Source organism: Varroa jacobsoni, unplaced genomic scaffold, assembly GCF_002532875.2.
Source record: "Varroa jacobsoni isolate VJ856 unplaced genomic scaffold, vjacob_1.0 scaffold_231, whole genome shotgun sequence".
NCBI lineage: Eukaryota > Metazoa > Arthropoda > Arachnida > Mesostigmata > Varroidae > Varroa > Varroa jacobsoni.
Window position 1 is genome coordinate 88,504 of NW_019213133.1, and position 26,397 is coordinate 114,900.

Consider the following 26,397-nt stretch of genomic DNA (forward strand, 5'->3'; position numbering starts at 1 on the left):
GTCAATTCTATCTAAAGAATATTTTGTTATAGAATCACGGGTTACTTTGTCCATCTATAGAAAATTGTACTTTCTGCTGATCGTAGAAAAACTCTATAACGGTTATATTGTAATCTCGTGTTTAACCTATTATATCTAGAGTGTCCTTGGGGGCACACAGAAATAAAAACTAAGATGAATGTACTTTAAAATATAGTATTTTAGAATATATATATAATTTCAATGAAAATCAAGCTGTAGTTTGCTTCTCGCTTAAATTTAAGCATCTACATGAGCGAAACTACTCAAATTATCCTTGTACTGTTGTTATTAAAAGTATATCGTTTGATGCGCAGGTCTAGATAATAAATGTAGATGACCTGTTTGAATCTGACCCTAAAATGCATATATTCCATTTAGGTGTTAAGAACGTTGTGAACTAATCTAAGGCTGCATTGACTGCCAAATAATCGTAAGTAAGATTCGTTGGATTCTAGGAAGTGGATACCACCTCATAACTTTGTCATATACATTACATATTGCAATAGATGTTTTTGATATACGGTAAACATTCAGATGTATCTACTTGGAATGGAGTCATTGACTTTGACATTGAAATGCCATTCACAGTTTCTTTGACGAGACCTCTCGGCTCACAATAGCAGCTGACGCTTTAATTCTTCAGTATATCATATCATTCAATCTAGATTTCGTTATAGCTTTGTGTCGTATGGCGGAAATTGAACCGGCTGTGCTAGAGATTCAGCTGCGGAAGTTGTCTGCGACCAAACGGGATACGGTTTTTCGCCGATCTATTCGATATTCGTGATGTTGCGCGGGGCCCGATCGAGTAACGCGATTGTCGTCTGCTCTGGGCGCGCTTTTTTCTCCCACACCAAATCATAGTTAAAACCTGCAAACGGTTTCGGCGATTTCAATGAGCTCTTTTGATACAGGCGCGTAACTAAATAGTGTTGCCCCAATACTGAAACGTGTGAACGTGGAATAGCCGTGAACGATGGATTTCGAACGTACATTTCTGAATTTGTTTGTGTCTGCAAAAGAAATCATGGAACTTTTAGTATTATAAGGTGATGTGGCAAATACGTGCTACAGCTCAGTGGTTAATATTTCACTAAATTTTATTAAAAGGTCAATCATGGTACCTAACTTTATACTAACAGGTTCCTTTAGTTCTTCTCTCCATTTGCATCTCATGAAATAATATTTCACCTCACTGAGATGTTCATTTTGACAATCGGTGAGTATCGTATTTTCACTGTTGTTATTTAACAGATGTCTCAAGCGATTTCTAAGCATATCAACTGAACGCGGTTATATATAGAGTGGAGGCGTACTTTTAACGTTGTTCTGGGGAAGTTCAAAATGGCCTCAACCGCGAATTCTCTACTTTTACTCAAGTGTATATCTGTATGCTAGAAAGTGTTGGGCTCTTAAAATATCTGACCTTATGCAGTGAATTCGAAGCAATGCAAGTGGACTCTATCAAAGCGTTTTTCATAAATGGACGCGTATAGTCATCATAATCGAACGAGTTGTTCGCTCTCCATTAGCCGCCAGCAAAGTTGAGTAACGAATTATGATCTTGAACCATATCGGACTTGCAAGAAATGCTTAGAGAGTATACTAATCTTCAGAGCATAGTACAAATCTTTTAGAGAAAACAGCCTTGTCATCTAATTGCTGTCAGAGCATCGTTATTAATAGTAATTTCTGGTTTGCAGCCTTTGTTCGTATGGGACTGAAAAGAATTATGTGTCTCTATATGTGGAATACTCGAAATACACATAACGCTTAGAAAAAATTGCCAAAGCTGAACAGAAAATGGTTGTGCGTTTAGAAAATCGATCGGCTTTGATAGTTTCTCATAACTCAGTGATTTTTTTTAGGTCGAAAAAATATTCCGTTGCCGCGTCTCGTTATTCATTCATTTCTACTTTTTGTTGATGCTAATCAATTTAGTTCTCGATATTTGTCTATAGAACCGAACTGGGAAGTACCTCTCATCACCTGAAGGGGATGCATCAATCATAGTTGAACACTTTGTAATATTCGCGTGAAAACATAATTTGCGCTGCTTATATATAATAATGTAAGAATCTCGAGAGAAAGAAATCATGTCCATAAACCGACCTGCCGTTGGGCTTCACATAAATATTATCGCTAACTTTATTTTTGATGACAGTGACTTTGAATTTTAATGAAGTATCTATTTTTCAAACGACTTAATCTCAACCCGCTAAAATATCTAGCTTTAATGTCCTGAGCGTGGCCCAGAACACGAGATGTACTGTAAATTGAAACAAATACTTGATACGTTCATTTTTTCAATATGTGACAACGCTGTTGCGCTGTTTGCTTCTACCTTAGAAGTGCACCACGAAGTGAAACCTAGATCATTCGAAAAATCTATGTTATGAAAAAAGTTTATCTAAAGATTAGCAAAGAGTAGCTTTTTACGAAACGTAACAATTGATTTCATGGGACCATTCCGTCCGTGTCGAAAACGTCACACAGTAAGAAAAATACTTTTTATCTTCTTTTTTCAACGCGATATCTAACGACGAACACCGAATTTACCTTATGTTAAACAAGCTAACTTGTGCTATACAAACTCAGCGTTTATCAGATAGAAGTGATGAATTGAGACCTTAATAAATGAATGTCTCTGCACTTCAATACCGTTTGCTTCTGAAGCACATTCTAATTCTACTTAACGAATATATACTTAATTAGTATAAATAAACATATCTATGTGTTTGGGGAAAAGTTTCGGTGACGGTTAGGAATTCCTATTTGGAAGAACCAGTGTCACTTTGCCTTTTGTCCCTTTCACGATACGCTGGAATTGATTTGTGCCATCATTCTCTTGATATTTCAGTGATATGTTTTCTGCTTGCGGAACAAAATGCCTTCGTGAAGTTTTCTGTACGTGTTACGCGTGAATTCGCTAAGTAACATTTACAAATCTAACAATACAAGATATAGGGCAGAATGTCCACTTACACATAGTGAGTTGTGATGAAGTTTAAAGTATTTACTATATCATAGTGTGAAATTCTTGTCCCTTTGCCCCATCCAATGCGGAAAAAATCGGTAGCCAATACAATTAGACGCGTCCCCAGTCATCGTGCAATAGAGTCATTCGTGTACCCGCTAATTATATATGGCCTGTCAGATGCTCCCAGTGGACACAGCCACTGTAATATTATCGGTGAAAAACAAAATTGAATTTCCGTGACAATACTTATTACAGAATAAATAACTACTTGCCTAATCAGGCCACAGTAGCAATTACATAGAGTAGTGTTCACAGTTATATAATTCAACCTTCAAAACCAGTTGGCGATGACGGTTATGTATTATTCGTGTTTGACTGTCTGCTTAGCGAAATACGTGTAGTTCACCCGAGAAGCGTATTAAATCTGTAACGAAAAACTTTTCGAGTGGTGCACTGTTCAATGATCTTGGCGGGAAAAACAGGAGCGCAAGCTGGACGGGAAATCTATCTGGAAGATTCTGGACAGATGGTAAGATCTGAACGGCTTTGGACGGATGTGCGAAACGTAGACCATTGAATACGAAAGCATACTTTCTTCCTGTCGTGTGCTAGAAGCAGATTCGGGTTTAGCTGATTTCAATGGTTGTGCTTACCGATCTCAAGCAAGCCTTAAGGATAATGATTAACATTTCGACATAGCGTGTATATAAATAGATTGTATAAATTGTGCATCACCTGAAATACGTAGGTGGATGGTCTAAGGTTACATCGAAGGCATTGTATAATAATTCGTTCAATTTATAATAACTCTATCAAATACCTAAATAACTGTATAAACCAGGTTTTTTAATAAAAAAACAAACTAGTTCATAAAGGTAATTAGTGCATTATATGAAAAAACAAGATAAGCTATACTAAAAATATTTTGTTGATATTTTACCTCGTGTACGTGTTATTCAGCCACTGCTGTTTAGGGCTGTTCCGCGAGCTACCCCAAAAATTTGGTAAAGCCCTCGACTTTGGGGGAGGATAAACATTCATATATGGGTAAGACTAGTCGCATAGTTTCACGCGACGAGTACACGTCGATTCAAAAGCCTCGATTCAGACTCTTATTTGGAATATTTAAATATCAGTTTTTGTTCATGGGATGCGAACTCGAGTTCCCGTATATTGGTCTCGCGTAAGAAAAATGCAGACAGATCTAATAGGTCTGTCAAAGTAAAAGTGTTTAAAACCATCCATAGAACAATAATCGTGCTCTATACCTCTGTCTAGCTATCATGAAAATAACATGTTCCGATGGGTACAAATAAATTGGTCTATTTTTAATTTGATAAAAAACTTCCGCACTTGTTAGGTTACGTTAGCTGCGCATTTTATTTAATAATTCGAATTATAATTTGGTCTTATTATTATTATATTATAACTTTGATTATATAAAGAATTATTACCTGGACCGCTTAATTTTTGAACTATTGCGCAAAAGCCGCATCTCTTACATTTTCGGTACTTTCGCTTTTGCAGTGTCCGACTGATAAGAATACGCTGATTTGGAAAGCCATTGATAAACCAAAACGAATTGCTTGAACAATAAACGTAGAAAATCATTCGATAGAACTCATCAAGCTAAATAAAGAACTTGGTAGAAATAAAACATAATATAGGCAACGCCCACAGGAAATGATCTCATTATATGGCAATGGCAGGACCCATAAAAGTTGCTTTTTCTTTCTTCATTAAAAAGCTTGAACTTCACATCGTTCGATTTTAACTTATGAACCTCACTTATAGTCGATGCGCTACGCTGGAATTCGCTAGAATTTTGAGGGCAAGCGATTGGACGTGAATGAAAGTGTGACACTGACTTGACGAAGTAATTAATACCTTCTGTTTTCGCCAAGATTTGTATCTGAAAGGCCATGGCAAGCCAAGAACGTAATTTTCTCTTTCCCGCAGGTGCGCAGCATCTGATGTGAAATAACCTATTTAATAAATTAAATCAACGTAATAATTTATAAATATTACGTAACATAAAATAAATATTACGACGTAAATTCTCTGTTCGAATCTATCGAGCACACCCATTGCTGGTGGGTCGATAAATGTGAGCAGTTAATCCAATAGTGTGCACCTTCACTATAAATGGGGCACATTAGGTTTAAAAGTTTAGTTCACGTTTGAACGTCATTTGACTCGAACGCCCTCTATATTTCAGTCTTCATCTATCAACGAAAAGATAAAATAAAAATTACACCGTATTCAACGAGTGGAAATTGTCGCCGAATCGAAATGGTCAGCCGATTAGAAAATATGCTAAACGCTACCCCGCGAACATTTCTTAAATTTAAATGTGTACAAATCAGCACTATTCGCCATCATACACTTAGTTAAAACACGCCAACGGTTGACTACATTGCACTGCCAGAATAATGTCATCGAAAACTATTCATTAGTCAATAAATCATGATCTACTCTGCACGAAAAAGCTGGCCACAGTCGCACAAAAGTTTTCGTCCAATACGTTCAGTGAAGTGCTGTGTTGGCTTCTGCTCTCAACGGAGTGACCATTAAAGCAGTGCCATATGCGCGTAAATGATTTATTCATTTCATTTATCTGATCCATTTATTCCCATTTATGCTAATCGATAGTCATTGGAGCAGTAGCATCGAATTTACGGATTGTTCTCTATTTTATTCTGCTTGGACCTTTTGAACTAATAATGGCCTTTTTCGAAGCTCAGCCGCACCAGCAAAATGGCATATTATAACGTCAATGTTAACTTGACACGAATGTAATAATTATCTTAAGGCCCTTTTTGGTACGTTCTTCTTGGTCAACATTAGCAGGCCTGATCCCCTATAGGAGTAAAATATTCTCCATGGTTTTATCTATTAGCGGTTCAGCATTCCATTCGGCTACGACATCAGGATAGAAGGAAATGAAATGTAAGTTGGAAAATAGCGAGTATGAGAAAATAGATGCTTGGTGTTTAATATTAAGGGGAAATATTTTTCGCTTATTTATTGATTGCGTTTGGGCTGTAGTAAAACGTAGGTGTTTCAGCTGGGTCAGCAAAATACAAGAATATGTGTGCTATGTTTCCCAAACATTTCACAGTATCAGCAACGAAAATATACTTAATACGGCAAAGCTCTATAACGATAGGGTAAAACTAACAATTAGAGTAATATAGTACTAATAAATCCGGAATAACGTCCGAATAAATCCGACACAAGTGTCTAATGGAAGCGAACGTAAAATTAAACCCAACAGTCCATAAAACTCCAATGATGTCAACTTACCAACCATCGATGTGCATGTCATACTGGATAATTTCGGCCCAAAAGAGCACTGTGAGGTACGTTATATACTAAATAAACCAGGAGAAAAGTTGAAGTTTCAATGGACTTTCTTTTACGATGTTAGTACGTGCTGTAGTGTCTAATTTCATGTCCTATATAGGCATAAAAATTACCTTTCTAAGCAATTTAGTATATTCCAATATTTTCTTCTTATACCCTGTCCTGATCATCGGTCATATATTTAAAGAAAGAAAGAGAGAGAGAGAGAGAGAGAGAGAGAGAGAGAGATGCCTGTATAGAGTACGACTGTATTAGCCGCCTCATTTTCGATTCGTGCTCGTGTCAGAGATAGAAGCGGTAGGTGGAGGATCCTATTGGGGGAAGCCTCCCGAGCTGCTCATCTTTTCAAATATGAATTGGTTCAACATCCTCTCAAGTCAAGGAATGCTTCATCCGCTTGATAGCGTGCATTTCCGAGGCTCCTTTTGTTATTGGCTTATTTTGCAGTCCTGTCCGGAACCGGCAATTGGTTCAATAACAACAGCAACGACTGCCGATTTTGGCTGAAAGTGGGCCTATGGGGCCATGGCGGGCCTAGATTAGTGCTTGCAACTCAGAAATAGCCATGACCCATTCACATTTTCATTATTGCTTTGTTTGCAGCTAGATTGAGGAGTGCTGTAGAAGCAATGGCTAATCTGCAATTACCGCTAATGTACTATTGAATGCTTTTAGTATTATTTACCCTTATTGCTGAAAGGTACGTCGAGTGCAGAGCACCGCATTAAAAAAAACCAAAACCAATTTTGTTTACTTAAACTACACGGATGGAAAAAGTTTCTCGTAGATTATAGGAATAAGCAAGTCGGAAACTTGAATTCCAATCCTGAAGGTGTAGGAAAGGACGTACGCAGTGTAATGCTGTGGCCTGGTTAAAATGCCCTACAGAGTCTCATGGCGCAATCCATTAGTTATGCCTCCAAAACTTCATTCTTCGGAACGAAAATCTTATCCAACGACAAGAATTGATGTAGACAAGTGGCATATTTGAAGTAGTTGCAAGCCGTTCGCTGAGCCATAAATATCGTTGGACATTCATATCGAATCAATCAATGTAACGAAGTCTTCAAGGAGAATGTTCTTCATTTGGCCACTTCATAGAGGTTTAGTTGAAATATAAGTCACAAGATATATAAGGTGAAGCCTTCGTGTAAGCCGTATACAAATGTGGGATGTAGATATCAATGGCACGATATAAATGCATTATGTTCCAATCCTTAGATTTGGAACGTTTCAGCAATTTTCAAAGGTCCGCGTTTCTTCAAAAGGGTTATTCCATCAAAGAAGTTGCATAAGTATTATGCCTTTTATGTTGAATGTGAATGTATGGAACAATAGCGCATTATAAGAGGCGGCTGCGCTTCGCATGCAGAAAGTAAGCACAGTTTTCTAGAATTACGTCGGCATTTTTCTGCTTCAGATGTACCATAATGCAAGTGATAACTTAAGAGTTCTATTTCATCCAGCATGTAAATCATTCGAAAATAGGCCAAGGTCCCCGCATTCAATATTCTTAAGATGAACAGGTTTCATTACTTAATTGGCCTACATTATTTCCTATAATGTACTGTAGCCGACAATCGTCAACGGTGCAGTTGATAGCGATCACGTAAGTAGCTAAATATATATTTCTTCAAATGGGTCAGAATTGTGGAGCGACTCTTAACCCTTGGGTCGGTAGTAAAGCCAAAATGACTTCGTTAGCCATACAATTGTGGGTCGCTATGAGAAACAAAACAGTAGAGGCAAGAGTGGCAACATTAGACAGCGAGTTCAGGACCACTGTGCTGATGTAGTGTCGTTAACGTCGGTTGCCATAATCGACCAACCAGTATGCAGTGCTTCTAAGGGCACGCCTAGATACATTTAAATGGTTGTTTTAAATATCAATCCAGGTTCTATTAATGATTTTCTGCTATTCGTTTTTCTTGCCTTCTATGAGGCATAGCTGGTTTGCCTTATGAGGCCTTTTCTTTTATCGGTAATACACGGATCTGATCCGGTTTATGTGATATGATATGGTGACTTCTGGAAATGTATGAACTTCGTTGGAGACATACCGCCGGAAAACTACCATCATATCATAAATTTTAAAATTAAACTAAGACTCTATTGGGTCTACTAAGTGTATCAGTTTCAAAACAAGAACATATTTATCAAGAAACTTACTGAAAGGCAAAAGACTGCTTCTTAATTGCCAGCGCTAGCTAAATCAATGGCTGGCTACTAGGTTAGTATGGTGTGCAGAACTTAATGGCTGAGTAAAACGATGGGCTTACTGGTAAACAAAAGTACGAACCAAACAACGAGGATGAATCTTAACAGTTTAACTTTTTTAAAAATAATAATAAAAATTACATAGTGGCGTCGATATTTCGATTTTTCGCTTTAATTTTGGCATGATGTTAAACATATGTAGCTTTGAGTCGTCTTTAAATGTCGTAAAATGGATTTCGTGTGCGAAAAAGAGAGGTATAACGTATATGCCAGTTTGTTCAAATAAGTTTCAAGAGTTCAAACTTTACGCATTATTATTAATTTTCTGTTAAAAACGTTTATGACAGTAGTATTAAAGGAACGATTAATTATTCTTGAGTAAGAAGCCCGCCATAGAAGATATTAGTCTTTTTTTTTTGTTAGAAAAACTCACTACGCAAATCTGAATTTTCCAATATCAGTCAGAAAGTAGTAAAATCTTTACTATCAGCTGTCAGCTGGAAGTAGCGAAGTGGAATTAGAGAACTTTAGAAAGGGTCCAATATTCAACATATATATATATATATATATATATATATATATATATATATATATATATATATGGGACGCTACAAAGTGTTCTATTTCTTTTTAAAACTGGTGCAAAGTTTTTAATTAAAAAAAACTTTATTACTTATAAAGTCGAATTGACGAGAATATTTTTGAGGGTGAAAAGAAACTTCATGCACCCGATGTAGCAAAAGTGGTTGATTTCATCGTTTATAAGTGTAACAGCGGGGCAATAAGCCGAGAAGATGAAACATAAACTAAACGCATTCTAAATAGTGAGTTATATAATATATAAGAATCCTACTAACGTAATGCAGCGAATTAAAAAGCAACGCTGGTTGGCAGCCAGCTATTTACGCCATGGCAGTTAGGAATCAAGTACCTCAGCTATACACAGAGTTTAGTTCACCTTTTCTGAGTCTAAGTACTAGTCAGAAGTTCTATCTTAAACGGAATTAAAACTACTAGGAGTTTTCATTAGGGATTGATTTTGCCAAGAGCCTTCTATGTGTATCGTCGATAGTACCGTTTTTAAAGGTAATTTTGTTTCTGCGTTTCGATCTGTTACACACGGTACTCCCGAAATAAAACATAACACAATACTTTGCATAATCGATCTTACAAAGAAAGTTACAGTATTTTAATTTATGGATGTGTTGCGTTTCAGGAACTACACTAAGTTGCGGGTTGAAACAGAAGAGAGAAAACCTAGGAGAAATGTGACTTCAAGGATAAAAACTAGTATACTAAGGATATCGGCGATAAAGGAACGGTAGTAGTAGCAACAGCTAAAAAGGCCTAATTAACAGGGAGTGCTGTTAAGGGCGTCTAGGCTCGTAACCGTAGTCCCTGTGATAGTTTTGTCAGTAACGTAGTTGCCTACTGATCTTAGAGACACGTTATGGTCAAGGTTCGAATCCGGGCGTAAACACACTTCGTTTCGTGGTGGGGGTCAGTCAACCATATGAGGCCGTAATACCCGAAAAGACTCTTGCAATACAAGGAGAATAAGCCAATCAGGGGACAAAACAAGCCAGGCCCACTTAAAAGTGCCACTATCCTATTGCTTCTCCTTGTTTATTTTTTTGCAGTTCAGCTGTCCTGGTGCTGGTTTCGTTCTCGGTTCTAGTTTACTTCGGTTTGGCTCGTTCCTGTCGATCATCGGGCTGCTGGTGGCGTTCGTGCGCAGCTGTTCGCCGCGCGTCATGCTAAGCGTGGATCGTTAGCTAGTTTGCCTGTGACTAGCGGCAGCCGGGGAGCCGCAGTCCGTGGTGTTGTACAGGCTTAACCGCAGTGTTATTTCCGTGTGTTTCTTGGTAGCAATCGTCGTAGTGTCGTGTTCCATAGCCCTTTCCCTCACGAGACGGGGCAAGGGACAAAACGATGTAAGAGGCATCTTTGCTTGTGTATCTGTCTGTATATTCGTCTGTCCGCCTGTTCAGTAGAGGGTGAGGAGGGAAACAGATCTGAGAGAAAGAGGGGTAAGGCGTGACGGTGAAGGAGAGAATACAGCATTTCCCGCGCCGAACGAGGCCGTCTGGAGACGGTGGCTGTGGCTGGTAGTAGTGGTGGTAGTGCTCCTGCTGCTGTTTTTCTCGTTGTCCTGCCTTCACCAGCTCTCCCCCCCACCCCCTTCGTCCTCCTGCTGCTGCCACTAGTGCAGTCTCTGGCACGGAGAGAGCATCAGGAGCGGGGAACGGAGCAGCGAGAGTGAAGTCAGAAGGCGCAGCCAGAAGAGCGGTCCGAACCTAACCGAACGGATAGGAGCGGAGCAGACCAGAGCGGATCGCCGCTGGCTGGGATACACACGAGAGGAAACGAACGAGAACACGGCAAGGGTGCGCGGAGGACAGTGAGACACAGGAGGGATGGCGGCGGTCAGGACGACGAAGGACGCGCTTGCCCGCCCGCCGCCCACGCCAATAGTAACAACCTACGCCCACGCCCACGAATAAATAAAACGAATTCTACGAAGCAAAGGTAGCCGATCGACGTCGCCGCCGTCGCCATTAGAGATAGACGCGACGCTGAACACCAACCAACTCGACGTCCAATTTCGCTAGCGTCGACAGAGGCAAAAGCGACACCATGGTACTGTGACGACTGCGAAAGCTAACGATAGAACAGTACGTGGTCGCACGCAAGCTAAGCCAGTTGCCTCAGCTGTTACCACTACAGACAGCGGCAACGCGTATAGCAGCTTCGTGCAAACGGACCGATGGGCTAAGTGTGTAGGTCTCGTCTGACAGTGTGTGTCATCATTCCCTGTACTAGCAGCTGGCTGGTTAATATATCCAATGTAGGCCACGGGGCGGCGGCAGTGGCGCCCTTGACGAACATCCCACTACCACCTAGACCATGCATAGTTTCGTTAACGATGACAACGCACCAACCTTAACGGAACCTAACGACACTGAACAGGAGTAGTTCTTCGAGTTGCAGTCGTCACGAATCCCCTTTCCCGTCCTCTGTCTTCACCGTGTCACCTCTCTGAGTTCATCGACATCATCAGCCTATTCTGCCTCCTCTAAATCATTAATCTCACTTCATCGCGCCATCGAGTTTGTATGGGTGTCTGCGTGAGAATCGAGTGGAATAGAATAGTACGTATGGATGTCTGATGTCTGATCTTTGTCTGTGCCTCTTACTGTGTGTTAATGTATGAGTGAGTTAGGGTGTCTGTTTGCCTGTGTGTGCACATCACCCGGATCCTCATCAAGAACAAGAATATAGAAGAAGTTGGAATCTGTGGCGATAGTTCAGAGCCGATCAGAAGACTCGCACGGTACCAGCCGATCCTGATACCCCACACATGGCGGAGGTGAGTTCGTTGACGTTGGTCAAGGAAACAAAAAAAAAAGGAGACTAAGAAAGGTAAATAGAAAAACTGATTCGGTATCATATTCGATTCAGATGATTCAGGTGGATCACGATGAGGCGAACTCGTGGGCGGGCAAAGCAGTGTTTTAATCAGACCAGTCAATAGGGGTATCGTTGAACTGAATCATAGTCCAGTTCTCTTCCTTCTATGTTGTTCTGTGGCAATACAGTTGGCGTAGCGTCGTACCCATTGGCCTTTGTCTGGTAGGCACTGGGTTATTGAAGCATGGCCAAGGCGACCTCTGGCAAGCATGTCGTTGTAATGTGTATTGTACGTTGTGGTAGCGGTGGAGCGCCACAAGTTAGCTTACCAAGATATCGCAGATGGTTTGGCTTAGTCACGTTGATGACGGAAACCTTTTTTATGAGGTACTGAAGGACGATCCAATAATGTGATGACAAGCAACAGTAAACTTGTGTCAGTGAGTACGGAAGGGGATGACAAACGAACGAATAGAAGAAAGGGCAAGCGGACATCTGAGGATAGGATGGGCCAAACAGGACACCATGCATGACCTTACGATGGCGAACTGTAGTCATATGTAGCTGTATGTTTGTTTGGGCCGGAAACATGTAATGCGAATGTCCCTTTCCCGATTCAGAACTGACAGTGATATTCGTCGTGTTTCTATTCTATAAATACAAATACAAATATTATATAAGTAATATTTATATTCGTCCTTCTAATTTCGATACACACGCACATTGATCCTCAAATTCTATAATGTATTTGTGGTATTTTTAAAATATGCCAACTATAGTGTTCAGCAGCCCTCGTTCAATACACCTACATCTACATAACTTATTTGTTGTATGTAAAATATATAAAAAAAATGCGATAAAATATATTAAAAAAATTAATTCGCTGCGGTTAATGTCACCTGTGTCACCAATCATAATTTATTTGTTAGATGTATGTTGACATAACAACAATGACAGAATCACAATCTCTTGGTCTCGACAAATAGACGTTGTGTCATACGAGGGCAACGGATCGGTGACACTATACGTGCACATATAGTCGTGGCATATAGATAATATAAAAAGAAATCGTAACTTCTTGTAACATCTTTTACTTATAACATGCGCCCAGAGATTGTATAAAGAGAATCATATACAATAATGTCAAAAATATCGACTCAGTCGTGTTGTTGAATTCAAACATGCCCGCGCTTATGAAAAGCGATTTTGATTTGCCAGCAAATATCTCGCACAGTCCAAAGCGCGATCTTATCCACTACTAATAGATAAGATTGCAAGTCATATAAAGAATAGGTAAATATGGTGTACTTAGATCTTATTTAGAAATAATGCATAGATCAGTCACGAATTATGCTTGAGTTACGACAAATTCTTCGGGCCAAGCTAAAAATTCAAAGCTTTCTTGTGAACTTTATCAAAAACTAGATTTAGAAGCTAATTACCTTAGTCAAGTTATCAGATTTTTTCTCTTAGTTAAAATCCTTATGTTTTTCGGTATTTTATGTCAAATATTCTTCGAAGAAAGTTACGTTGCGTCTAAAGGAAACCAAGCCTTTCTGGTAAAAATAATTTTTTTGTTCAGTACTATGAAGGCGTTAGTTACACGTTAGAATACTGTACTTTGCTGATTTTGAACGCATTTGGCCCTTGGTCAGGGGCGATGTACTGTTTAGATGCGTAAACATGATCGTAGTGGGTTGTTATAGAATGATCAATAATCTCTCTCTCTCTCTCGCGCTCACGGATATCCAGTATCGGAAAGATGACACGGTAAACACTTTCCGCTTCTCCCGGATAGAAGCAATCTAAGCGCATTTTTAGAGAAAGGGCTATGTAACATCATGGCCTTATCAGAAGCTTGCTTAATCTATGTCTACTCGAATAGATCGCTGGACTTATTCCGTAAGGTATGTTTAACTAGGTGAAGAAGAAACCCAAATAAAGAAACGCGATACTGAAACCCAAACTCCCTTCTGAGTATATGCTTAAACTTATAAGGCGAAATTAAATTTCCAACTTACAGAGGGAAGATGGTCACTTTAATTAAGTATAACGCCAAAGAGATCATGATTTTTTCTATTTTACTTAAAATAATTAGATTATTCTCTATGTATGCATAACTATTCTTTCATTTGAGTGACATTGTTGAAGTAGAATTAAACATTCATTTTATACTGAATATAAAAATCTAATCACGTTTTCCGATCGAAACTTACATATGATATATTTCCGAGAGAAGTGCTCAAGGCTTGTTTAGGGGTATATCATCGCCGTTAATCGGCTGTATATGGAAATATCATAGCTCTACTACCACACAATCCAAAAAATTCATTCGAAGAGTTAAATAAAAAGAGATATATAAGAATTGACTGCTACTCAGTGGCTGAGAGTAAAAAAGACAGTTTAACCCACTTAAAATCATTACTGTGGGGTCCTCGAGCAGTCACTGTGTGATATTACTAATAAAACTGTGGAAGCTGTATCCGACCCAGAACAGATGCCCTGGTCAAAAAATATTCACGACTTTTCTGGCCAGCAGAAGCTCTCTTTAGTATAAACTTACGATTGTATCGTGCAATATACGAAATCAGAATGCTAAGCATCCTACACCGCTGTGATGATCGAAAATCTGAAGGATATTACCGCATTAGTGACTATAATTATATATATAAGGTATATTAGAGCTTCATTCAGAGTCTACATTATGATGATCGTTTTTTTCCTTTCCCACAACAGATTCACCTTCAAAGCGTAGAGTTTATTTCTCTGAGCGGAACTTCGGCGCACGAAGCGCGAGCCGTGATATTTGTACAAATGTAATAGATGGAGCATCAAGACCCTCCCACTATATACTACCTATCGAGTATTCAAAATGGCAAAATTTGCCACAAATCTTGGTCGCAATGCTGTCCTCTGTTACTGCTAAAGTTTCAAGACTGTACAGGTCTTTTCGAGCGATTTTTATAAAATAGCTTATTACTAATAGTGTAATAGCACGTCGCCCATTTACATAGGTAATTTTCGTGTTAATTATAATTTTATGGTAGACAATTAGTCTGCCAGATTTCAGAACAATTTTAGATTACCTGCTTACAACCGGAATCTTCGAAGCATTTTTTAACCTTTCAGTTGTTACTCATCTTCAATAATCTATCTTTCAAGTTAACTAAATCTATGACTAAAATAATTTGTTGATTTTTCATCGCAGCTATAATATACAGCTAAGCAAAACGTTTGTGGATTTCAGGGGGCTCTGGGTTCGCGGCGCCTCTTCAAGGTGTGGAGTGCGGACAGACGTATTCGTAAAGCAGTTATGGCTACCACTTTAGCAGAACTCATTGACGCTGGATGCACAAAACTGGGATATACTCACCAGGTTAGCATTAACAATCGGTAGCCTCAATATGATGCGACTCTGAACTAAGCAAACTGCCATCTAAATTCGACGCGTTCCGTGCTACTATAAAAAATATTAATTATAGCAGTATATAAAACTTAGTCAGACAGAAATGAACATTGAACTCGAATGCTTCTACTTTTTTTAAACCAATCTCAAAGTAAACGAAGAACGAAGGAATTAGGCGGGAAGAGAAAGCACAGGTCTTTAGGTAGGCCAGCATTTTGACCGTTTAGCGAGTTATGCACACAATCTGTCGGCGAGAAACGTTGTCCAGGATCACTCAAACATGCATTTCTGTTGCATAGCAACTTTCAAAACATAGACGAGAACAATATCGAAAAAGTTCACCTCCAAGCTTTAAATCAATTCATTAAAGACAAGCCTTGGTTTTTTCCAAAAGTTGTTATGAGATCACTATTGTTCTTTGTAGGCAGGAGATTGCCGTTTTTTAGTTAAAGGATAAACTAGGGCACGGTATTTTGCGCACTGGGTTAACTATAAAAATTGCACATTTGATCAGTTTGAACGTCATTGTAGACGCGCGGCAATACGAGTAGAACTATTCGTTGTTTTCCTTTCGCGCCTATTTTTCCACCAGGTCATCGAAATGTGGCTTGTGTCCAGCGTATTGGTTCAATGGCATGTTTCATCATCATCATAGCAGTTTTTTCCATCTAGCGAGGAAGCTCGAATTTTGGCAACTAATGTATTTACTATCTGCTCATCCTTGCATGGTGCGACTTTCTCTTATCATTTAAGCATTTTATTTATTTTTCTTCTGTCAGAAATTATCAGGTTTGTTGTAAAAAGTTTTCCGGCCAGCTTTTAAGACGGTTTTGACTGTCAAATATTCTGTGACAAACTTTATTCGTCAATGATTAGAAAAAGTAGTGAGTTGTAAGTAAGAAACAGAAGTAACCGTAGAATCTGGAGAATATGGTCGGTAAGAGGAAGTTTCCCGTTCAAACCGTCGTAGGGCGGCCTTAACGATCTTTTCTTTTATCATGTGTAGTTTGCCTTGTTCCTCGAGTTTTTTTTTGCTAGATAGCCTAGTTCACTCGATGCAACTGGGCTGTGTACAAATTTTGGTTAACCAACTGGTTTTGCTCAACCGTTTTGCAGTGTGCGGGACCCTTCTAGTCATACTAAACGTAAATCATGGTTGTTTTAGGATGGAATTGTGGGTTAACTCTAGGCATAGGCATATGCCCTGGAACTACGTATCTCTTTCTTGCTCCATATCGACGCGTGTCCGCCGCTTTTCGACATCCATAACAAAGATGTCTAGAAACCTGTCATTAAGGCTGTGCGTTGTTACACATGAGAAATCAGGTTTCCACATGCTTTTGATTCGGTTTATAGGCTGCCCAGGCTCCTAATCTCCTAACAAATCCCATAAAAACAAGATATCTACCAATTTCTACCAGCAGTTTCTCTTGTTGCTCCTTCGAGTATTTTGCCAACCGTCTTATTTCAAAAGTGTTTTTGGGAAGTTTTCATTGACCTCGGTGGCCTATCGGAACGAGTTGTATCTTTGCATAATCCTCCCCTAAAGGTTTGCATCGTAACCATTTGCTTGCAAAACTCCTTGATTTCTGCAAAAGGTCAAATTAAGTAGGTATCGAAAATGCACTTTTTTCGCCAAAAACATCCATTTTTCGAACCTGAAAAAAGGGTAAAACTCCATCCAGTACAAAACGACATTACCATGGTAAATGAGTATTGTTTAGTTGAAAATACTATGGTAATCTCTGAGACTATTGATTTAATTGATACTTCATTAGCGCAAAATCCACCACTACTTATCAATTGTCAGTTTGCAGAATTTTTTCATTAACACAAAGATTGAAACATTCGAGTCTGAACTTTGCCGCCGAAATCTACTAACTATAAAGATAGTAGCTGTTTTCAAGAATCGGTCATTTTGAGCACGGATCGTAGAAATGGGACTACAGGTGTCGGTAAGTTTAGCGCTAAACAGCATAAAAACGCTGCGTTATTGGATCGTTTTCCCAACACGAATAACCCAATCGTAGCCCGCCAATAGTAAAGACAGTGTTGGCGACCTAATCATGCTGAATACAATACATGGATGTTGATTTATTAATTTACTGAAAAAATGTTTATTTTTAGGAGTCGTTACTTGAACAATGTTGTGCAACTGCTTTATTGAAATATCATGCGATTTGTATTTCTAGAAGATAATGAACCGTACTCAAAATCCACAGCACCCGAAATTTACAAACAAAACTGTTCGAGCTCCACGTTCTGATTGAAAAGGGATATTGTTCTCGCCATTTCGTCACTATATTTTGCCGGGTGAAGGGACTTCGATGCTGATGCTAAGCTGCAACAGACTAGTCATCTTTTCATTCGCCGTAGCGGTTCTGTTTAATCGATTTTGCATCTTCAGTGCTAATGAACATTTGACCAGGAATGAGAAACCATTGCTCCTGAAATGTAAAAGCTTCACCTAGGTAGAGGATTTACCGTTTTTTACATTTGGATCATGGTCGATACACTTAACTATATATATATATATATATGACATGCCGCACGGGAGACCCTCGCTTATTTATGGCCAAAAAATGGATCGGAAAGTATCTTTAAAATTCACAGGCCCTAACCATGGATATCTAGAAGTCTCTTTTGAAAATTTGACAGACAAAAAAAATACAGACAATTTTAGTAAACTAGACTGGACCCATAACTTTGAGCTTGTATAAATAAATATACTTGTAGATCTTGTAGACTAACTTCAGAACCCGAACTTTAACCTGAAGTATCCAAAAAGCCAAGCACACTACAAGCTAATAAATGTTGCGAAGTGTTAGCGACGACAAATAGAAGCAAAAAGCTTAAACACGTGAATCTATTTTTTTAACGCGTGTCCAAAACGTTCATGATGATCGCAAATTATGATTTAAAAAAAAATACGATATAACACCCGTATCTAAAGAGAAGCTTACCGCATATTTGCAGCGTGCTGCAAATACTACAAAAGCACTTTTCGACCATACCAGCCAGTGTTACGCGAAACCCTGCTGTTGTCTACCACCACGGCCTCATACGTAAATAAATAAAACTTGTTTTTAATATATCAAACAGATAGGAAATTGTACTCAGAGAAAGTTTAAGGAAAAGTTAGAAGCGTAAGGTTAACAGTCCATATAGTTTTAATTTGAGCGCTCGGACTGGGAGTAAACTGCGTATCTGCAAGATACGTACCTACGGTTAAATGTGCTGTAACATGTTAACTTCAAAAATTAAATTGCTCTGATAATCGTTATATTCAAACAACTAAATGTTTTAACTACAAAGAACATAGCACGGAGTTGTGGCAACGACTCAGAAGAGAGCTCTAACAAATGACGCGCGTAAATATCATTGTCGAGTAAATCTCGTCTATTGTTGTCGATGTTGGAAAGTACGAGTGAACCGTACTTTGATAGAAAGTTCAGAATGATCAAAGACTGTACAACTCGACCGGAAAAGCCTAGAAATAGGGTTAAAAGTTCGAACATCTTATCTATAGCATCCCTGCATTTTGGCCAGCCGTTCCTCTTCTACCAAACGACGACTTGTGTGGGAGTAATATCAGACAGTAAATATAACAGATCCGCATTTCGCACATTTTCATACAAAATTTACATCACCGAAACTTAACTGGATACTGAAAGATTTTGTCAGCAGGAGATAATGTCACTCACCGCAAAAAACAATCGCGAAACAGCGGGAAAAGCGATTTATCACAAACATGTCCTCAGAAAAATACGGAGTGCAGAGATAAGCGGCCGAAGCTGCTAAGCGATATCTGTGTGAGTATCTATCTACATATCCCTGTCATTCCCTAGCGTCAAAATAAAATGATGAGGAGAGAACATTGTACACAATCTACAGAAGAAAACCAGGCCGTGTTTCGAACAACGGCTTTTCTTTATGAAGTGGTTGTACAGCCTGCAAGGCTAAAGCCGGTATTACTATCTATGGGTGAATGAACAGCAGGTCGAGTGCTGTTTTTAAATGTACCTAAAAGTTTACTTGAAAAAAAGAAGAGCAGTTTAGATTCGAGTAAGAAAATTTCAGACCCGTCTCACAGAAACCGGATAGGTCTTTAGAGCAATACTTCTAATAGATCAACTAAAAGCACTATTGTTCTGGCTATTAAGTATAAACATATAGGGCACGTTTTGCCGTACACTATTACTGACGCTTATAGGAAATTTAAAGAACAGCATCTTAAGATCTATATAGGAGAACAATCCTTACTGGGCTAAGCCTTCATATATGGCACCTAATCGAGTCGCATATGTTTTTAATCTCTGTAGAACAGAGAAAAACATTTACCCAATGGTAACACTGTTGTCTGATCGGGAATTAAAATCTAGGTTGCTCAAATATAAAGAAGTATGCGTTCAGGGTACGTAGGGATTGTAGTAACAAGACACTTAGGATCGCTTGGCAGAACAACAGTCATGTATAAACAATAATCAAATCCTGTTTACCTCTCCAAAAACGTCGAGTCAGGTATTGAACAAAGATATTAGCAACTCTGACGAAACAGTTGTTTAGTTATGGCAGGGGTCAATAAGGCACGACCTTATACATGCCTAGGAAACGTTCGCAGGATGATCAGCATTTCTGCACGTGAATTTCGAGATTTAAAACGATACTCTTGAATTTGGCCTTAATATTTAGCGCTATGACGCATTTTTTCTCCAACGGACTTAAGCAGAACAAACTATTCTGTGTGAATTCCGGCAATAAGACAATAAATATAAGTTCCGCTATTGGTACATATATCAAATCGTTAAAATACAGTTCCGCTTTCTTTAAAAACTCAGTTCGTGTGTTTTTTCTAACTGACGGTGCTCGCCAGCATCTTGGAAATAGGAATGCCATTTAATGAACGATGCGTTGCGAGTATGACTTTAAATTGACACGGAACGGTATTATTTTGCCTGCGACCATGAAATAAACGCCTTCGATGTTACTGGAACAACAGCAAATAAGATTATATAATCTCACCTTTACGTAGAAAAAGAGCTACATTCTCTGTTATCTCCTACCGCAAGGTACTGAAGACACTACTGATTGCATAACTTCGAAAAATTTCGGTTGATGCAGAACGAGGCATGGCTCATACCTCTAGTTGGTCTTCCAGTATTATTTAATCATCTATTTAGTAGGTAGAAATTAGAATTATTAATGACACCCTAAAACAAGAGATAATCAAGGTCCATCAGTGTGATCCAAACTAATATTGTTAAGGATGCCAAACGGATCGGAAGGTTAAAAAATGTATTCAATAACCTCACCGAGTAAGCAGTTTTCGTTATTGGAACCGTCAATGAAAAATTGAAAAGGTAGTTTGGAGACGCCACAATCGACGAACTATTTGGCTCAATCCATAGGGAACAATGGAGATCTCAGAGGAAGCAAGAGAGCGATCTAGGATACGTTTGGTTATCGACGATGGATGAACGTCGATGTGCGGGCAGACGAGCAAAGTACCGCGAACGTCTGAGAGGAAAGGAGCTAAAGAACACAACCTCATTTAAACGTTGACTGTATAAACATCAGGGAAAAGAATCAAACTGTCAGAAAAAAGTCGAGCTAAATATATTGTGCACCAGTCTAAACTATCAAGTTATCATATATTAGGCTGTAAAAACCAGCTAGAAGGTGGGCAACGCAAACTTTTAGCAGCCAGAGGTGACCATAACAGGATAGTGTTATGAGCAGACGATTTACTCAGACTCGGTGAAAATCATCGACAGAGTTATGTTTACTCTAGAAAGAAGGAAATGGGCAAAGCACTTGTGAGAGAATTCTCAGCTTGGCCTAATAGAGTAACAGCGAATTCGAACAATTCGGGTCATTAAAGAATAACGTAACTCTATGTACTCGTACCACACGGGGCAATACCAAACACACAACAGGATAACAACCCAGATGAAAAACGCAGGTACTTAATGTCTAGGGTACGTAAGCAAGCTATGACGACAAAAGTGAGACGAAAATGGCTGAAACGCTTTAGGTACGCGCATGATGGGGCGAATAAGGGTTCTCAGTAGATCTAGCTGAAAATATCACTGAAAAGGAAAAGCTTACCTACATAACGGACGCTGAGTTTCGTAAAAAATGCTAACGTTTGGAAAACATATCAATATATAGGTAAAACTTATAAAAAGTGGAACAGAAAGTAGCGACAATAGAAATCAGGGGATTAATAATCAGCTTTTAAAAATAATGCGTGAACTCTAGAAAGCACCACAGACATCAGGCAAAGTAGAAGAAAGATGTTATGAGATTGCATGTTCGCGAACGAATTGTAAAAAATAAAAATTTACTTTTGAAGGAGATAAAAGTCCGATAAGACTCTTGCAAAAACATGGCTAGAATAATATATGACTTGTTAGCATTTTGTCTGAACTAAATCTTATATGGGAAGAAAATTACAAATTCGCTGGGCTTAAAAGAGACCTTTTTTCCAAATTAGCTACAGGAAAAATCAACTAGAAAATTGACAATCAATATAAATTATGAGCGCAATTTATCAAATGATCGTTATCATTCTGGAGGGCAGACCACAGCGTGAACTAACAGTACAAAATGCCATCGATTTTTGAAAAAATATCTTCATAGCCTTGTTGTTGTGACGCGCCATGACCTTGAAGGTTTTTGAAAGTATGGCGTTAAGCAGCGGTACGACTCATATGGATAGTATCGTCGGTAAATATTTATTGAGGAAACAGGAGAATTACGTAGCGTACTTTGATTTGAATACGTTTTTTTTTTAAAATGATATGCCTCGACAACGTCAGAAGTGAATCTGCCAAAATAATTTTCTCAGTTCCACTATATGAACACTAAGCCATTGTGTATTTCGTTTTCTTGTTTTGTCTTGTCTTGTCACCTTTTTTTTCTGAATAACTGCTATTATTTAAGAGATTTCGAATCGAATGTAAGTTTGTCAAGTTGGTGTTTTGCAAACGTATCCATTTTTGTTTAATCAGATGCAGCCTAAAAACTACCCTTACCGTTCGAAGGGTAAATTAGTTTGTTGAAAAGCTACTTACAAATTGCTAACATACGGCGTCAAAAGTAATTTTTTTAGATATACGGAGGGTTTGAGTGTACGAACTTCAAAAACTCACGACTCTTTACCGATTTCGACTTCAAGTCTCACTTTTCTCATTTTGGAGAGTATATATATATATATACTGAATATGAATTGGCTCTGCAATATCTATCTTATAAGGTTGAAGTCTATTCCCGCCTAGGTCTATGATAGTGCTAGTATGAACCTCGAATGGCCAATTGCTATGCTCACTCTCTGGTCATTAAGGTGTTAAAGTCCAGTTTGTCTTAACGGCGGTATCGTCTTGTAACCTGCTCATATACTCGTTATTAGGTTCACAGGTCGGACGTTCGAGTGGTTCTGGAAGCGGACGGAACACACGTGGAAGACGAACAAACCTTCGGATCTCTGCTTCGGGATACGGTGCTTTTATTAATGCTGCCAGGCCAGGCATGGCTGCCTCCTTCCGTCGAAGCTATCAAAACTGGTTAGTCAATGGGTCAGCTACCTTGAGCGGCGGCCGAGTACGTTAGATAGATATACAAGCAAGTCGATTCATATTTGTTTCAACTTGTGATATTGAATGACACTGAATTTACACAATAATGGCTGTACAAATGGTCACAGTGTTCTAAATGAACTCCTTCAAACGAAGGTGTCGTTTGAAAATCCTTATGTAATAGCAAGCTGCTGCGGTAAGAATAGATAATTATTCATTAGCTGATTGAATTATCATCACGCATGCATGCTAGCAAATAATTCCTCAGTAGCTAAACAATGCATAGCGACGCTTTGTATTGATTTGCTGTAAATACATTACTTAGGTACGTCTATAAAATGCAAGTGAAGCTAGATCTATATCGTACTATAGCATAGGCTGTTTAGATGGCCGGCCGGCGCTAATCTTTAACCAATTTTACTGTTAATCTCGCATGCTGCATTTTGGACGTAACGGACTATTGGTGGTTCGCTCCATGTTGGGCCTGTAATTATTCACCCATTGTACTACGAACATTTATTTTGAAAAATCAAAACTAAACAAACAGCCATAAATGCTATTCCGCAAATCGTATGCGAGACCATGCGGTCGCTCGATATCGTCGATATAGCTCCTTCGTGGAAAATCATGGAACACCGAGGCAAGGTGACGGTCGTGCTAACCTGGGAGCCGCAGGACCGTCGCAGTCGAACGCCCGAAGTCAAAATCGAAGTTCTTCCCGATAGCATAGTGCTACCAGGGCGCGGGCTTGCGTCGGGCCAGAGTGGCAGTCGACCCAGCACGGCCAGCAGCGGTCGGAACAAGTCTCCCCAACCACCCGGTTTGCAGTGCTTACAGCCAGTTTTAGGTTTGTCCGGGATCACGGGTGCAGGCCGGGAGACCGATCGGGATACCGCACTAGCGACGTTGCCTGGCCCAGGTCCGTCCGCAGGGACAGCGGCGGCCGCGGCGGCAACTTCCAGTGACGCAACTACACGACACGACCGGGGGGGCGATCGACGGGACAAGAAAAGCAAGCACGGCGAGAAGCATGGCGACAAACATACTCATGCTGAGTGTGACTTCCATTGCTCGTCGTTACACCAGCAGCAGCATAAGGCTGCCGCCACTTCGCCCATCGTCGACTTTCCTGAGATGGCATTTGGCCCGCCAGGGGTGTTCGGGCACGGTGGAGGCGGGATGCCGCTACCGCAGTCGAAAAGCGTCCATTTCGAGGCTGCGGCTGCCGCCGCATCTTCTGTCGCCACCGGGAGCGGCGCTGGTGGTGGTGGAGATGATGGAGGCGGCGGTGGCGGCGTCGTCATTGCCATTGACACGCCCGCTGTGGCTGCCGGCACGCGACCAGAGTCAACTGTGGCCACTGCAGCTCCTGCCAACAACGACACCGAGAGCGAGAGTCAGCAAGAAGACGATGAGGAGCTGGCGGACCGTTATCTGCTGTTGGTCGACCAGCTAGCGGTCGATCAGGACAAGCACCTAACCATCAAGGACATTGGAGTCATCCTCGAACGCCTTAGCTCGAAGATAGTCGACGTCGAACGACTCGAACGAGAAAAAGAGACCAAAGACATCCACAATTGGACGATCAAAGCGACGCTACGAGGTGGTCACGTGCTCAGCGAAGTAGGAGTTGTTTATAACGGCCGATATTACGGCGTCATTGAGCATCCTGGTTATTTCTAAGGAAAAAGGCGTGACGCCGATGATGCGCAGAAAGAAAGAACCAAGGAAAGTCAATAGATCAGTGCGATGAAAACACGGAATAAACGAATACGAACACACATCTATATATATATATATATATATATATATATATATTTGTACCACTGCCAGTCGATTGCCAGACTGCCCTGTTTGATGAAAACAATTATCGATTGTTGAAAATTTTGATGAAGATAATGAAGACGAAATGATGAGATGAATAAGGATGAGATAAACAGACCGTGATGATTTGCGCGAGAGTAATTTACGAGAGCTTAGACGGATGGATAATAAATGTTACTGGGAGGAATAATAATGGATATTATATTGGTTATTTATAATATATATATATATATATATCTCTAAGGTGCAGAATTGCTGCTGGCATGAGCAGCCAAATCTTCTTTTACAATAAGAGGCGCCACGATCAGCACCATTGTGCTGCTGCTGCTGCTGCTATGGACGACGTTTTCAGGGTTGGGGGGAAGGGATGTAAGTGTAGCATGCATATCCATGTCATAGTGGACGCCATCTTGCTACACAGCAAACTCACTGATTAATCTAATACTATGTAACGCTGTTGTGTGAGTGCGGAACCGGATTAGTCTTGATATTGTACCGTCCCTTCTTGATTGCTCCTTTGGATGAGTCGACAGGGTCGGATAAACACAGAGAGATATACACACACACACATACAGTTCTCATGTTATGAAGAAGCCCGCGACGTATGGCTGTTAGAGGGACTCCGCCGCACAAACACGGAGCAGAAGGACGCTCCGGATGCCGTGCTCGACGCACTGTACGTAAATGTGTTGAATCGAGTAACAACATGATGACACTGGCGGTGGTAATATAGATAATATAGGAGTTAGAGTTGGGACGACTCAATAGCTAAGACGTAGGGTACGCTTCCGACGCGTGACCCGCGTGTCTGCTCAAAATAACAGATTATGATAACGTGACGATAAAGTTGAAAAAACAAAAAGAAAATGAAAAAGTAAACCATAAAAGAAAATATGTTGCGGTAAAAGGGCTCCAAAAACTCAGTGCCAGTTCTATTTTTGCTACGGCGACCGTTCGGTCAAGCTAAAATTATCCATGCTTATAAAATAATAACAGTACGATATATAATAGAAATAATAATAATAATTATGAGAATAATAAGAGTTATATACGTACATACAATACTGTAAAAGGCTTATGAATAATATGAGGAAATAACCGATATGCACTAGCCTTGTTCGTCAAAAAAGTGATTTAATTATTTTCACTGAAAATCTTTACTTTGTTGTATATTAGAAATTTCCGATTTTCACCAATAGAAAAAAATTGGGTGATAAAGTGCGATGCCATCGCTAGAAAAAGCAACCCTAACCAGCGCCCTTCGCATTTGCAGCCCAGTGAAAGACTGGCATAAAATCAATTAACAATTAAAGATTGGCGGTATTCTTCTTTCACGAACAAAGCTATATATATATACGATAACAGTCGACGTTTAAGAGATCGCCGGAAAATGGCAATGCTTGCGTTGATACCAAAACAGATTCTCTTTCGCCAGGGACAGAATTGCCCTACGGAAGATTCTATACAGGTGGTGGTGGTGATGATGGTGTTGGTGGTTGTGGTGGTGCTGGTGCTGGTGGTGGTGGTGCTTGTGGTGGTGGTGGTGGTGGTGGTGGTGGTGGTGGTGGTGGTGGTGGTGGTGGTGGTGGTGGTGG

The 26,397-nt window shown here is 39.8% G+C and overlaps 1 protein-coding gene and 1 long non-coding RNA gene across 2 annotated transcripts; both read left to right on the forward strand.

Moving 5' to 3' along the window:
* Positions 1-854: 854 nt before the first annotated feature.
* On the forward strand, positions 855-26,301 carry LOC111273843 (uncharacterized). Its single transcript, XM_022855835.2, has 6 exons — positions 855-1,070; positions 9,801-9,905; positions 10,225-11,954; positions 15,243-15,371; positions 22,813-22,966; positions 23,526-26,301. The coding sequence occupies exons 3-6, from the start codon at positions 11,946-11,948 to the stop codon at positions 24,659-24,661; spliced, it is 1,428 nt and encodes a 475-aa protein (XP_022711570.1). The 5' UTR covers positions 855-1,070; positions 9,801-9,905; positions 10,225-11,945; the 3' UTR covers positions 24,662-26,301.
* Positions 1,064-4,318, forward strand: LOC147753783 (uncharacterized). Its single transcript, XR_015316098.1, has 3 exons — positions 1,064-1,240; positions 2,882-2,928; positions 3,389-4,318. It is a non-coding gene; the product is annotated as an uncharacterized LOC147753783 (long non-coding RNA).
* Positions 26,302-26,397: the final 96 nt, after the last annotated feature.